The following is a 14456-nucleotide window of genomic DNA, read 5'->3' on the forward strand; positions in this document are numbered from 1 at the left end:
CCTCAACCAAGAAAAGGCAGGACAGGCTTGCAAACAAAGCCTTCACATGACACCCCAGATACGCTTCCCAGTGTAATTCCCCGATGATGAATTTACCATCCAGAAAATGAGCGATCGTAAATAAAATCAAACAAAGTATAACACTATTGAGACTCCCCTCCTTCACTTACCTCTTAAAGGTCTTTTGTTTCTTGTTCTAAATCTTACCCCTGGGGTCTCTTAAATCTGAAGGTTAGGAAGCATCTCCATTGCTGTATGCCTTATTGATTAGTGTGAATGCTGATCCTAAATATGGCTGATACTGCTGTCAGTAGAGAAGAGGCAGCCATGAGCATGCTGGAGATGTAGACTTGAAAGACTAATGAACTTCCAGGCAGGGAAGAAGGTAGAAGACAGATATGGCAAAGTGGAGTCCAATGCCAGGGTGTGAGGAGAACAGGGGTACAGGACTTGATGGTTTTGAGAAGCCCTGGAGAGATCTACCTTGTGCTACCTGTGGGCATTCGGAGTGTCAGCAAGAAGTATGAGAAGTGATTCTCACGTTCCCATGCATGAGTGAAGTCCTGAGTTTATACATGGCTGCTTCAGCCTTGAGTGTGTCTGAGGTGCTGAGGAAAGACGGAGGAAGGATGCAGAGACTGAAGCCCGCTGACCCAGCTGGGATACAGACTGCCCCCTAAAGGCTCATCTGTTGAATACTTGGTCCCCAGCTAGTGACAGGATTCGGGTATGGCCTGGAAATGCGAGGAGGTGGGACTTAGCTAGAAGAAGTAGGTCACTGGAGAATGTCCTTGTGGGCTTTGTCTTGCCCTGACCCTTTCCTGGATCCCTTCTCCGTGCTTCCTGGCTGTCACTATGTGAAGACCTTTCTCTACCACACACTTCTGTTGCCATGATTTTCTGCCCAAGCCTATGGAGCCAAGCAACCCTAAACTAAACCTCTGAAGCCCTGCATCAAGCAGTGTCTTTGTCCTGTAAGTTGTTCCGGCCAAGTATTTTGTCTCAGTGTTAAGAAACCTGGCTAACATGAATGTGTACATCTAGTAGGGAAAAAGGAGGATGGTACCTATGAGAGTAAAGAATTTATGAGGTAGAGAAGAGGGGAAAATTAAGAGTGGGAGGGTAATCCACAAGAAGACACAGGTGACAGAAACATCAGGTTTTCTGGAAGCAGAAGAGTGTGATGGGAGACCCTGAAATGCTGTAACTACTTTGACTTAAGAAAGCTCTTTGCTCTGTAGACCTGGAGTGTTTTGATGAAGGGTTGTGTGCACAAAATAGAGAAGGTTGCCTGCAGCAGTTGGAGGCTGTTCTGACAGGACAACCTGAATGCTATCTGACCACCACACGGAATTGCTCCCATCCCTTTTTAGGTCCCTATGACTACAAGGCTATTCTGCTAAGGTGGGATTTCAACTGGACAGAATCGTGATTGACACAGGAATGGATTAGGAGTACATCTCACCATTTCTGTAACAAGGAAGTGCACAAGAAGTCTATGCCAGTTCAAGTGAACCTTCAACTTATAAAGGTTTTTATTCGCTGGTGATAGAATTTATTGGCCCTGCCCAGGGAGGATGTCACCAGCATTGCTATGGACAGGGCTTACTTGTATTCCACATCTCAAGTTCTCTGCAAAAAAAAAAAAAAAAAAAAAAAAAAAACAAAAACAAAAACAAACTGTGAAAGGACCTCGTCAAATGCAATTGAACTCACACCTTCCCAGGACTTGCTAACGCCCAGAGGGCCCACAGGAGCCCCAGCTTTCAACTGAAAGGGCTTCTGAGTAGCTAGCTCTTGTCCACTGTTGTTCGTAACCCCAACAAGTAGTACTCTTGATGAGTAATTATTGGAAGAAATAATGCAAGAACAGAAGAAATAGGGTGAAGCTTTTATGCTTGACAAAAAGGTGGGGTATGTTAATGAGCATCCAAAGACCTTTTATATATTAATTCCTCCCAGGCCGTAGGTAGTGTCAATTTTTATCATGTTTTTTTTCTTTGACTAAGACTTCCATTTCAGGGCTGGGGAGATAGCTCAACCAATTTAAGGTACTTGTCTTCCAAGCATAGGGACCTGAGTTCCCTCCCCAGAACCGAGCTGGGCATGATCGTAATCCAAGCGTTGGGGAGGACAGACAGGAGAGTCTGGGGCTGGCTGGTCAGGCAGATTAATCTATTTGTAGATTTGGGCCAGTGAAGACCCTGTCTCAGTGGAAAAAAAGTAGGTGACTCTTTGGCTGTCCTCTGGTCTTTACTCACATGTGTACATGTGCTGTACACATGTGCGTGCACTAGCTGCACACTCACAAACACATGTGTACACAAAACCTTCCCTCCAGACACTTGAGCCTATCTGTGAATAATGATATCACTACATTCCTAAGGTATTTAAAAATGTCACCCAGCTTTTGTCCCTTAGACCTTTCTTTCTGACCAGTGTTTACAAACCGTAAGAATAAATAACCAAATATAATATGATAATTCGTTACACAATTTTCTCACCAAGCATAAGCATCCTGGATTCAAGTTCGTAATATGGCTGAAAAATCTCTCACTATTGCTGCATGAGGCAAAAGTAATCAATTGGTGGCTGAATGGTCCCACAGTTCACATTAATATTGTTATTATATTGTCTTTAATGAGAATTGTCTTTTAGGATATCAAGATTCAGTTTCCCTAGTACTTAATGCCTCACAGATAAATGTTGATTTTTTTTTAACTTTGCAAATATTTGCTGCATGCTTTTTGTTTGTTTTGTTTTGTTTTTTGAGACAGGGTTTCTCCACGTAGTTTTGGTGCCTGTCTTGGATCTCGCCCTATAGACCAGGCTGGCCTCGAACTCACAGAGATCCATGGAGCTCTGCCTCCCAAGTGCTGGGATTAAAGGTGTGCATCCCTGATGCCCAGCTTGCTGCACGCTTTTTAAAATCAGTACTTTCCATAAGGAGCTTAGTCAAGTTCACTAGCAGAAGCCTCAGTCTTGATTCAGCCTTGACACACAGTGTGGCTGTCCAAGGGAAGGTCTGCTCCTCTTGAAATAGTACAATCTGATCGCCATGCGAGCCTTGCTCTGTAGAAAACTCATTCCATCCCAAGCTTCTTAATGGCCTCCTAACTGAGCATGAGAGCACTAGCCATACATTTCTTCAAATTGTGTGATTTCTGCAGTGGCCACAGAACTTTTCAGCCATTGTCAAGAACAAACTTGTCTCCTCTGTAGGGGGAAAAAAACCCAACAGAATAACAAACACCCTGATAAGTCAATGTACCTGCGTGAGCTTCCTGTTCCTGCCCAGAAACAGGTCAGAGTGGCCCTGGTGAATATTAGATTAAGGAGCAAATTGCCTTAGGAATGGGGTAATTGCATCTAAACTGCACAGCTTCGAGAGGTCTCTCATTTGGGCTTAAACAAGAGAACATCTGTTCTTTTCAGCTCAACTAGACAGGCTGTTCCTGTACCTGATACATACAAGCTATGGCTCAGGCAGCAAATCACAAAATGCACAGAGGATGAAGAAATAAAGCCATCAAATTGAGTGCACAGAGCTGGCTGTGCTCAGTGTCCTCTGGAAATCACGGCTGTCTCCAAGGCAGCAGGACCGACTTCTGCAAAGACCGCTCGCTATTCCAGCTCCATCCCACAAAACTGGCGTCCAGAGAGAGGCGTGCTTTAGACACTCCCTGTGCTAGAAGGCCAGAGGGGTGGGTGGGGATAAATACTCTGGGGCTACCTCAGGCCCAGGGGCTAACCTGGCTGAAACAAACCGTGCATGTTGCAAGGCTGCTCCAGAAATGAACTTAGTGACATACCTCCTCCAGTGCCATTTCATCCTTCCTTCCTTCCTTCTTTTTATTTATTTATTTATTTATTATATTTTGGTTTCCTTTATCAGTGGACTTGTAGGAATTGGTTCTCTCCTTCCTCTATGTGAGTCCAGAGGATCGAACTCATGTCTTCAGGCTTGGCCTCAAGTGCCTTTACCCTCTGAGGCATCTAGCCTGTCCTTCATTCATTTCTGGAATGAGTCATATGTTGTTGTATCACACAACCAAGATAAAGGAATGAGACCAGCTTCAACTCAGAGCTTAAGAACGTCGTCATGGAAACTATGGCAGATGGTCCAAAGCTGTTTACTGTGTGCATAAGGGCATTTCCTATCCCAGTATCTGAAATATAACAGCATTATTCTTCACTATTCAGCTCCCATGTATGCAGTGTGAGAGGCCCTGGGTTTGATTCCATGATGTCCATGATGTCCATGAAAACATGGGATAGAGTTAAAGTTGTGTGTCCAAGCATGGGGTTGTCCTGCCATGGGGTTTTGAACAATATTCAGTGGGCATAATAATGACCAGAATGAACGTGGCTATGTTTAGCTCATGGCCAATCATCTTCTCATGCCACACTTGTGTGCAGACTACCCATCAGAACCTGGGCAAAGGTGCCCGTAGAAGAGGATGTGACACTCCCCGTGGTACACACTGAAGGGAGGTGCAGAACATTCTGGCCCAGCGCAAGCCTTCTGCGATTCCATGGGTATCTTCCAACCCCCTGGGCTTCTGACAGCTGGGTGTGAGTGGAGCCAAGTCTCATCCCAGATGTTGTGCTTTGACTAACAGATAAATGCCTAACCTATGTGACCAAGTGGACACTTAGTGGTAAGAACAGTCCCTGCCTCAAGGAGGTGAGGAAAGTCAATAGCTTTGATCTCTTGCTTGGACTTTGAGGGAATTGCATGGAGGTATGGACTGTGGCCCTTGACCTTCTCTGCCACATTAGTAGTCCTCATTTATACATTATTCCTTATATCGGTTGTCTTTATCCTTCCAAGCACAAAGCTGAAATTGTAAGATCTTCCTTCTGCCTACGTCCCTGCTAAGCAGGATCTACATTTAGTGAAGGATCCCACCACTAGATTCAGTTCGTGGTTCTGCCGGAACCCGGCTCTTGGTGTTATGTTGCCTTCCTAAATGTATCCTCGGATTGTGAAGACCCATGGAGGACCCGAGATGACTTGCAACCACCTGAGAGTGTTCCTGGACTTTATAGCCACCCTGTCAATCTTCCTCAATCCAGTCTTCTCTTCCTCTCTGCTCCTTTGCAAGTCCAGGGAATATTGTAGAGGACGGAGAAGCTCCTACCTGTGCCAGTCTCCCAGGCCACACCACACACCGGGTGGCTGGGGGTGGTATCGGAAGCTGGCTGTTCTCTGACTTGCTCCTCGACACAAATGACCATTTCCCCAGGGACATCTTATTCCAAAGCACCTACAGGCAGGGCCTGCATCGGGGGAGCCTGTTCACACATTCCATGGCCTCTGCTCGAACCCCGCTCTCAGACACTCATGAACCAGAAAGTGCATGGGAAAGACATTCACGGGAAGAAAACAATGTGTCCTTGCTTCTACCCAAGGGTGCCATTTGCTTCTAAGGTGGAAGGAGGAGGATTGTCACTTCCTGACAGATTTCCTTCCTCTTCCTTGATAGAGCCCAGCACTCTCCAGGGTGAGCTTGGGCAGGACTCAGGTGGATCCCAATCAAGGTAAACGTGAACTCACAGCCAAACACTCCAGGAGTCTTGCAGGCAGTGGGAACTTTATCTCTGCTGACCTTCCTGTAAATACGAGAAGGCGTGTAGGGCCCCAGGATGAGAGGAGACCCAGAACTTCTGTCACTGGCTACAAAATGAGGACACAGGAAGCACGGGGTGAAAAGGAGGACACAGAGAACTGATTCATCTGGATGCAGAAAGCCCTGTGTGGGTGTCAGGATGCAGTGAGCAAACCAAGAACCAGGCTAAGCTAGACATGTGGCAGGCAGGTGAGGTCACTGCTCTGAAGTGAAGGGAGGGAGCAGTTGACCAAGCATACTCCATGTGAGAGACACTTCCACAGCCTGATCTGCGTTTTCACATCCTTGGCCTTGCACGAAAATCACGGATGCCCGCCCCGACCCTCGATTTGACCCCCACTCCCCAGGCAGTGATAGTCAAGCCCACTTAGGCTCCCTCCCATCCTCCTCTTCCATGTTTTCATGGTTCGTGGCAGGTCTGTTGCTAGGCAGCTGTGCTCAGCTCCGAGACTGCTGGAAAGAAGCTAGAAAATCTCCCTCCACACCTGTGCAGTGTTTACCGTTCACAAGAACACGGGAGCAAAGCCAACATCCGGGGAAGTCCGCAGAGGCAGCCAAATGCAGACTTCTTCGACCAGAACCAGACAGCCATGTTGGGACACCTTCGGTGTGTGGAGTGGCTATGCTGTGACCTTGGGGAAGTCCTGAGGGGATGGATTCTAGCACTTCTAAAATGCAGATACAGAAAAATGAGTGGAATGTAGGCAGCGAGGGCTTCCAGGAATGTCAGGTATCTGTAAGCTGCATTAGTTTTCCTTGCCTTTGCAAAATGGGACACCCCGAACTTTCACCTCTGTGTAGCCCACAGGCTTTTGTGCTTTATTTGTATCAGGGCATACAGAGCTCCATCCTCCACCTTCCCCAGCTTGCCCTTCACCCTCTGCTCCCCAGATCCCACAGCCAGTTCTCCACAGTGACACGTTCTAATGGCTGCAGTGTTCAGCACTGCACATCATGGTCCAGTCCAGACTCTGCCTTGCTGTCTTCTTTTCCCTGGGGTATCCGTTAATGCTCTGTGGCTGTGATAAAAGCTGAGACAAAAAGCAACTTGGGGAGGAAGGGGTTTATTTCAGTTTACCTATTGTAGTCTACCATCGGAGGTAGGGTGGGAAGCCGGAAGCAGGAACTGATGCAGAGGCCATGGAGGGTCACTGCTTAAGAAACCTCAGGACCACCTACCCAGTGATAGCACAACCCACAGTGGGCTGATCCCTCCCATATCAACCACTAATTGGAAAAATGTTCCACTCACTTGCCTCCAGGGAACCAGTTGAGGTACTTACACTTTTCTTGGGTGACCCTAACTTGTGTCAAGTGGACAAACAGCTAAGGAACACACTCTCTTCTCCCTCCCCTGTGGTGCCTGCCTGCCAGCCTTCCAGTAAGTTCTAAGGACAGTCTCCTTTATCATGTCTGTTCCTCAGGGCCTGGGGGTGAAGAAGAAACTAGTGTTTCCCAAACATTTCCTGGTTTATAATGACCATAAAGAGATGCATTTCATAAGCTCTTGAAATTTAAAAAACAAAAAACAAAAAACAAAAAAAAAACCCAACTTCTTTTCTGAAACACAATCTTCATCTAGGAAAGCCATGCTTTACAGCTGAGTACAGGCAGAGAAAGCAGATCGCTACCCCACCACACCGCTGATTCAGACATTTCCTGGCAGGATAGCTTGCTCATAATAGATGCTCAATAAATATTTATTGAGATAATTAAAATTTTAAGGGGTTTCAGGAGCCAAAAAAAAAATCGGAACTTTCACTTTTACAACAGAACTTTCTTTGAGAGTAAGAGGAAAAGTCAATATTCAACAAACAGAAACAAATTCACAGGAACTCTTGGGGGTTAGTTAGGAAAGATAGCTTAATTTACTTAGCTTGTATTTTCCTAAGAAAACAATTCTGCTACCTCCTCACTGCCTTTGAAAGTTGTTATTTTAAAACCTCTACGTTAATCCCAGTGAAAACACAAATCCCCAACTCTATGAAAGAGGATTTCAGAGTTGTCCTTTAAACTAAAAGGAACATTGACCTGCATGAGAGAAGTGCTTGCCTGTGTCCTCCCTTCCTGGGGCCCTTCCTAGGACCTCCCGGAATTGGCTTTTCTCTGTGTCCTTCGCTTCGACCTCTTAAAACACAGAGACCTCACAGTGAGCCCAGTGTGGTGTGGCTTTTTCACATGGGATTCTGGATGGCACTGGGTTTCTGTTGGTTTTATTCCATCACACTCATGGTGCTGAGAGCTGAAGAGAGATTTGTGCTGGGTTCCTTGACGTGGAGATGGCTCAAAGTACCCCTGCGAGAGATGTTCTCGGGAGCCTTGAAACCCATTCTTACTATAGATGGGCAGAGTAGGAAGTGCGCATCCAGAATGAAGGAAGGCAGGGCAGACAGAGGGCGGAGAGCGCCGAGAGACACACTGTACACAAAAAGAGGGATGCGTGGAGCCTCCAGATGGAGACTCGTGGGGGCACTGAATACCGAGCACTGCAACAGAAATGATTCAGTTTATAAAATGGCCATTCCTGCCCTGCTCCATCTTCAGAAGGTCATGGCAGTGGGGGAACCAGCCACAGATTACCACTTGGCAATAGAGAGTTTCTGAACACTCACAGACAACTGTCCGTGCCTCTGGCCGTGCCTCTGGCCACACCCCACCTGAAACTCCCCTTCTGCTCTCAGCTACACGGTCTCGCCAATGCTTTCCTGTGACCCTCAGTTCACAGTCTCCCTGACGCTTTCCTGTGAGTCTCGTCCACTGAACTGACTGGACTTCCCAGTATCCCCCATCTCCACCCAGGTCACCACCATGGGCCTCATCTTTGCTCAAACCCCACTCCGTCACAGTCTGCTGATGCTTGCAGAGTCAGATATGGTGGCTCCTTTTGCATGTCCCTTGCTCACAGGCTCCATCGAAACCAAGTCCTACTGGTCACCTGTAGGCCACTCTATCCTTCCCTGCTGTGTCCACCTTTTAAATTCCTCTCAGTGAGCCTGGATTGCTGGCTCCTTTCTTACAACCACTTTGACCTCCTCCGTGTTCCTGGAGGAGGGCTGCAGACGTCCACCCTCTTCTTCTTCCTTTTATAATTGTTTATAGATTAATTGAGCCTGAATGAGGGGACTCGGGACCACAATTCTAGATATAAAGTCAAGTCACCATTGTCCCTCTGCCCCAGATCAGGGAGATGAGAAGAGCAGGCTAGCCAGGAAGTTGTCTCTTATTTATATCCAGTTGACTTCCAGTAGAGAGCACATGGGAGCTTGCACATAGGGCCTCCAGGAGATGGAGGTGACCTGCCTGGGAACCACAGTGCAGAGGTATGGATGCTAGTCCTGTCTGATGGTACCTGTGCTCTGGACCAATGACAGCTGTAGGTGCCCTGCCTGCCTCGGGAAGACATGTCCGACTGTGGAAACACGTGATTGTGCCTTCTCTTCAAGAGACGCCGTCACAGGTGACACTCGAGCTGCACAATGCACAACTTCTTAAGTCACTAGAGGAGAGCAATCCTCACCACACTGTCTCCGATGAGGTCTTTTCTGCTGAAATGTCAGGATTATTCCATTTTGAGTGTCAGAAGAACAATCGAAAGAGAGAAGAGCGGCCAGTGCAGGAGTGCTAGTTCTGACTTGTTAATACCAAGTCCAGACACTTGAATTATGTCAATTGCATTCTTGGTTACAATGAACGAAGTTCCAAAATGGAATGAGGTGATTATCAGTGGGACTAAAAAGATACTTTGAGTTATTTCATTTCACTGTGTCTACCTGGACTTTCCTGGGGCATCAGTTGATCGACATTTAATACAGATTCTGCTTTGCTGGCAAAGGGGCCCCAGTCACCCGGAGGTCAGCAGACCAAGGACCCTTCTCCCACCCACATGCTCTGTCTCATGACAGTAGCTGTTGATCTTCTGTGGCCCATGGTCTCTCTTTGCTGCTCTGGGATTGTCTGGGTCGGGCTTCTAGGTCTCAGCTGCACTTTAGCAATGTCAGGGGAGAGGCCTGGAGTCAGGTGACCCTGGTTTCCCTCCATCTCAGCCACCCATGAATCACCACTTCTCTACAGCTCTTTGCCGGGGCTGTATACCAGGTGGCTTGAAGCAGAACTTCCTTCTCAAGTATCACCATCCAACATGGAGGTGTGGGCTCGGTCATGCCACCCTGAAACGGAGTGGGCTAAGGGAGTGAAAAGCTCATTGTAGCAGATGTCAATTTTTCTTCAGCATGTTTTAGATGGAACACTGAAGAATTATACAAAGATTAACTAAAAATATGTGATTTGAATTTCTGTATTGAACTCCCATGAGCTTGGAGAGCCGTTCAGCGTGAGACTCGTGAAGGCTGAGGACGGCGCGATGCAGGTGTAGGGCTCTCTGGGCGTTTCTTCTGTTACTCCCCACTGTCCCCACCCCCTTCCTTCGGTGACATTTCACTTATGTGTCCAATTAAAAAGAGTAAGTATAAAATTTTTAGATAAGTTTCAGTGGTCAATATAATTTTGAAATGTTTGAAAACGCTATAGGAAACCACACCATTGCTGTGAGTCTGAAATGGAGAGTGGAACTCAAATATCCAGAGATAATTTCTAAAAATAGGAATGTCCGGTGGGAATTTAAAACACTCAATGCCTCATATATGGGGAGGAGGCTGGTCTCTCTCCCTTGAAATAAGAATCGCCACTGTTTTAATATTTCTTTACTGCAAACTAAATTTATCCTCAGGTGGTCATTTAAAAGATGCTAGGATTTCTTAAAAGGTAGTTTCTTTTCACAAGGCCAAGCCAAATATTTAAATGGCAACCAATAGATTAGTTTTTATCCTCCTCTCCCAATTTTGTATGAATAAATGGTTTGTGGCATCGTGTGCCAGTGCCAAGTATAAACAATATAGCGGACTCATTTTAAGGAGATAATTTTCTCTGTAGAAGATAAGGGTTGTTCACCCTTGGCTGGCATGTGCCTTGTGGATGAGATATTTGGGGGTTTCTGGATAAAATAAAAGAATCTCAGCATGGTGCGACCAGTCAGCCCTGTGGAGTCTGACCATCTGTTAACTCTCGTTCGTTCTTGTGCTTGTTCCCTGACAGATACGGGCCACTGGCTTCGGTCCTCCTGGGCGAGAAGAAGGGTCAGCCTGCTGAGGAGAGATGTCGGCTAGTTCTCCAGCGGTGTCAGTTACAAGGCTGGCAGGTTGGTGGCCCACAGACTGAAAGCGGAAGGCGAGGGTTTGAAAGGCGTGAGTCACGGCAGTAGCCACCAACCTCCCCGGCAAAAACAAATTCCCTTGATATGTTTGGCAAGGCCCAGCACTCAGCGTGTTTGCTGGAAACATGTCACTCTGTATGATTTATGGGTTTTTAGCACCATGGAGGCCACAGGAGAGGCCAACCCGCTTTTCCAGCCACGCAGAGAAGTGACTGAGCTCAGGTCACTTTGCTGGACTCCTACCTGTTCACGGACACTTTGTAGCCATATTAGTCACGGGCTCCGCTCTGTGACAGCGTACCGGAGGTAGACAAAGGATCAAGAGAAAAGGTTTCCTTGAGCTCACGGTCCATTGGTGCCATTGTGTTTGAGCTCCTGGCAGACTGAACATCACATCACAGTGTACATACATGAACAGAGATGCTCAGATCATGGTGTGGAGGAAGGAGACAGGAAGAAAGGGAGGGAGAACACAGCTGTTCACCTGATGGCATTCAGGAGGAAGAGGAGAGGGAGACCCCGAGGTCCCAGTGTCATCTACTTCAAAGGCAGACCACCACTGACCTAACTTCCCCTCCCCCCTAGGGCTCAGATGTCAGTGGACCATCACCTCTTCATAGCCACAGGCTAGAAACCAAGCCTTTCACGCTTGAGCATTTAGGCGACACACTCCAGAACCAAACTCCCCTTATGGAGTGGAATTGAGAAAACCCAGAGAGTAAGGAAATAATGTTGAGTGAACCAAGATCTTCGAGTTAGACCTGGGCTTGCGAGGCTGGAGAAGCTGTTCGTGGACCCTTTCCTTGGTTTCTCTGTGCTCTGTTTCTCACCTGCCGCACAGTGAAGGGGTCGCTCTCTCTCTCTCTCTGGGCATTCCCGTGTGGACGAGCTTTGAGTCTCAGAGCGTCTCACTGTTTTCTGTGTTGCACATGAACTAGAGCTCAGGAGCCCAGGGCAGCTATCACAAAGCCAGGACAGAGATGAAATAACGTAAGACAAGCCATCCCAGGGTGTCCCCACTAGAGACGGGACGGCACCTTAAATGACAACAGGAGTGTCCTTGGTTAGCTTTAGGAAGGAGGGGGTTGAATGGAGGAGAATGAAGTCCTGGGCACTGCGAACTCCCTGGGGGCCCAGGTGGCACAGAGGATGGTAAGGGGGACTTTGGCGAGGCATACGTTATTGGAAAAACGACCACAGCCTTCAGGTTTACAAGTGGATGGTTTATCTCTGCGTAGAAGTGCATGATCATTGATTAGGGCGAAACACGGTAATACTGGTTCAAACGTGGAGGCAGCAGATGGTTCCACATATCAGAATGTGTCTGAGAACTTCACAACCTTCATGGGACATCAGCAAAAGCTGGCCTGTCACAGGGACACTTACCTATGACCCAGAACAAAGGGCACAGGGCTCGGGCAAAGAGAAGTCACGATTTCACCCTCTGCACCACCCAGGCTCTTCCTTTGTCTTCTTACTTCCTTTCCTTCTTATTTCATCTTGATGGCAGTTGGACTTTAAGTCACAGTCTGAGGGAGGACGCTTACTCACGCTGGGTTGTCATGGTTTCACATCAGTGCTGAGATTGGATTTTAAAAGGAAGGAATTACTAACCAAGAGTGATGTCAGCTCCCGGTCCTGGAGCCTGAGACATCGACGTGGGCTCCACAGAGAATATGGTTTAGCGAGATCGGAGGGAGTTGAGGTCACTTCCGCTTAATCATTGCTGGGATTTTTAAATAGGTAATTGTAGAGTAGTGGTTTAAGAATAGCGTGATGTAAAAGGTTTCAGGGTGTGTAATTTTCCTCTAAAGAACACTCACTGGTGTGTGTGTGTGTGTGTGTGTGTGTGTGTGTGTGTGTGTGTGTGTTGAGACACCAAGAGAATCTGAAATACTTCTCCCAGTCGGGAAGTGAGTATCAGGCAGGAATCCCAATGTAGAGGATGGTGTCCATCACAGGACGAGGCTGGGATGAGCATAGATGTGCACTGGCAGGCATCAGTCTTTCCAGATCTGTGTCCTGGGTAGGATACCTGAGACAGTAGCTGAGGATAGTATTAAACTGAAACATACACTGGTACCTTAAAACAAAAATCAAATGTATTTTAATAGAGGAAAGTTTTCATTTCATTACACAAGTCTATTTTCTCTCCTTATTTATTTTTGTTGGATGTGTATTTGTGAGTACCTGCATGTATGTGCATCATGTGCACGTCTGGTGCCGGCAGATGCCGGATTCGGACACGGGATCTCCTGAGACTAGAACTACAGAGAGTTGGGAGCCACCCTGTGGGTGTTGGAGCCCACACCCGAACCCTTTGCAAGAGCAGCAACCTTTCTTAACGGCTGAGCCACCTCCCCAGGCCCTCCTGATCCTTTCTCCCCACACGAGGAAGTGGAAAAATACAAAGGGGAGGGAACAAGGGAGGGGAGTGTGTATGATTTTTTCCCCCAAGTGTATCTGCTCATGGGTTCTGTGTTCTCAGTTAGAGAAGACTGGTTTTCTTCGACTTTGTCAAGGTGGGACCATTTAGATCTTTCATGCTATAAGATGAATCTTTGTCTTCACAGAAATAATGCTTATTCGTATTTTACTTTTAAGTTAAACAGAAAACAATTTGCATTAAAAACTCAAGTGCTCCGATATGGAGATTCAGAGTCCTCTGTTTCAAAAGCAAAGTGTTTGTTTGAAATGTGCTGTGACAAAAAGGTCTGCCTTTGATTCTATTCTGGGTTGTGAATCAGTTCAGAACTTCAGTAAAATTAAGCAAGGGTCCACTTGACGGAAGTGCCAAAGGCAGCCATGGCAGCTTCGGGCACCTGGACCATGGTTCCTACACCGCCACAGCGCAGTGTGTTTTGTTAAGCGGTTGACACTCAGCACTGGCCCCTAACTGGTTGATATTAAGTTAGTGGTTGTTTTCCACGTCTTTAAAAGGAACACTTGCAAGCAGAAGAGACTTACGAACCTGTGGAAGGTGTTAGCTAGGAGTTCACCTCTCTGTACTGAGATATCACTTCTTAATGTGTGTCTAAGAGCATGCGCCACTTCTTCCTGGGTGCCTGCACAGGCCAGGAGAGGGTATCAGAGTCCCTAGGACTAGAGCTATAGGCAGTTTTCAGTCACCCCATGTGGATGATGGGAAACAAACTTCTAGGTCCTCTGCAAGAGCACGCAGTGCCCTTAACCACGGAGCCATCTCTCCAGCCCCTAAAACTTTATTCTTGTATCATCAATGGAATGAGTCTTGGGGATCTTGTGGGTTTTGTCAGTCCTCCTTAACTTAGGTCAGTTAACCTTCACCTGGCATGGTCAGCCTTGAGTCCTCAGAGCGGGACTCCAGCTGTTCGGCTCCCCCCTCTTGCTTGCTACAGAAGCTCATGAGCACCAGAGCCTCCTCCTAATTCAAGGCATCCAATTTTGGGAGCTGCTGGGTTTGTTTGTTGAGATAAAAATGAAGGAAGTAGAGGATGTAAGAGTGAGGAAGGATGGGGGGGGGGGTCGTACAGAGAGGTAGGAAGGGACAAACACACGGTTTGTTCAGGGAGTGTCGCTGGGCTAGGGTCAGTACGTGAGGAATTGGGGGTCAATAGCCACTGTTCTCATCTGCA

At 47.2% G+C, this 14456-nt stretch overlaps 1 protein-coding gene across 1 annotated transcript in view; it reads left to right on the forward strand.

The window, feature by feature from the left end:
- Positions 1–14456, forward strand: part of Myo16 (myosin XVI) — a 363210-nt gene that overhangs the window by 258785 nt on the left and 89969 nt on the right. The window contains exon 27 of the mRNA XM_059244646.1: positions 10725–10827. Within this exon, the coding sequence (XP_059100629.1) occupies positions 10725–10827 (103 nt within the window). The remainder of the gene's footprint in view (positions 1–10724; positions 10828–14456) is intronic.

This window comes from Peromyscus eremicus, chromosome 17 (assembly GCF_949786415.1).
Source record: "Peromyscus eremicus chromosome 17, PerEre_H2_v1, whole genome shotgun sequence".
NCBI lineage: Eukaryota > Metazoa > Chordata > Mammalia > Rodentia > Cricetidae > Peromyscus > Peromyscus eremicus.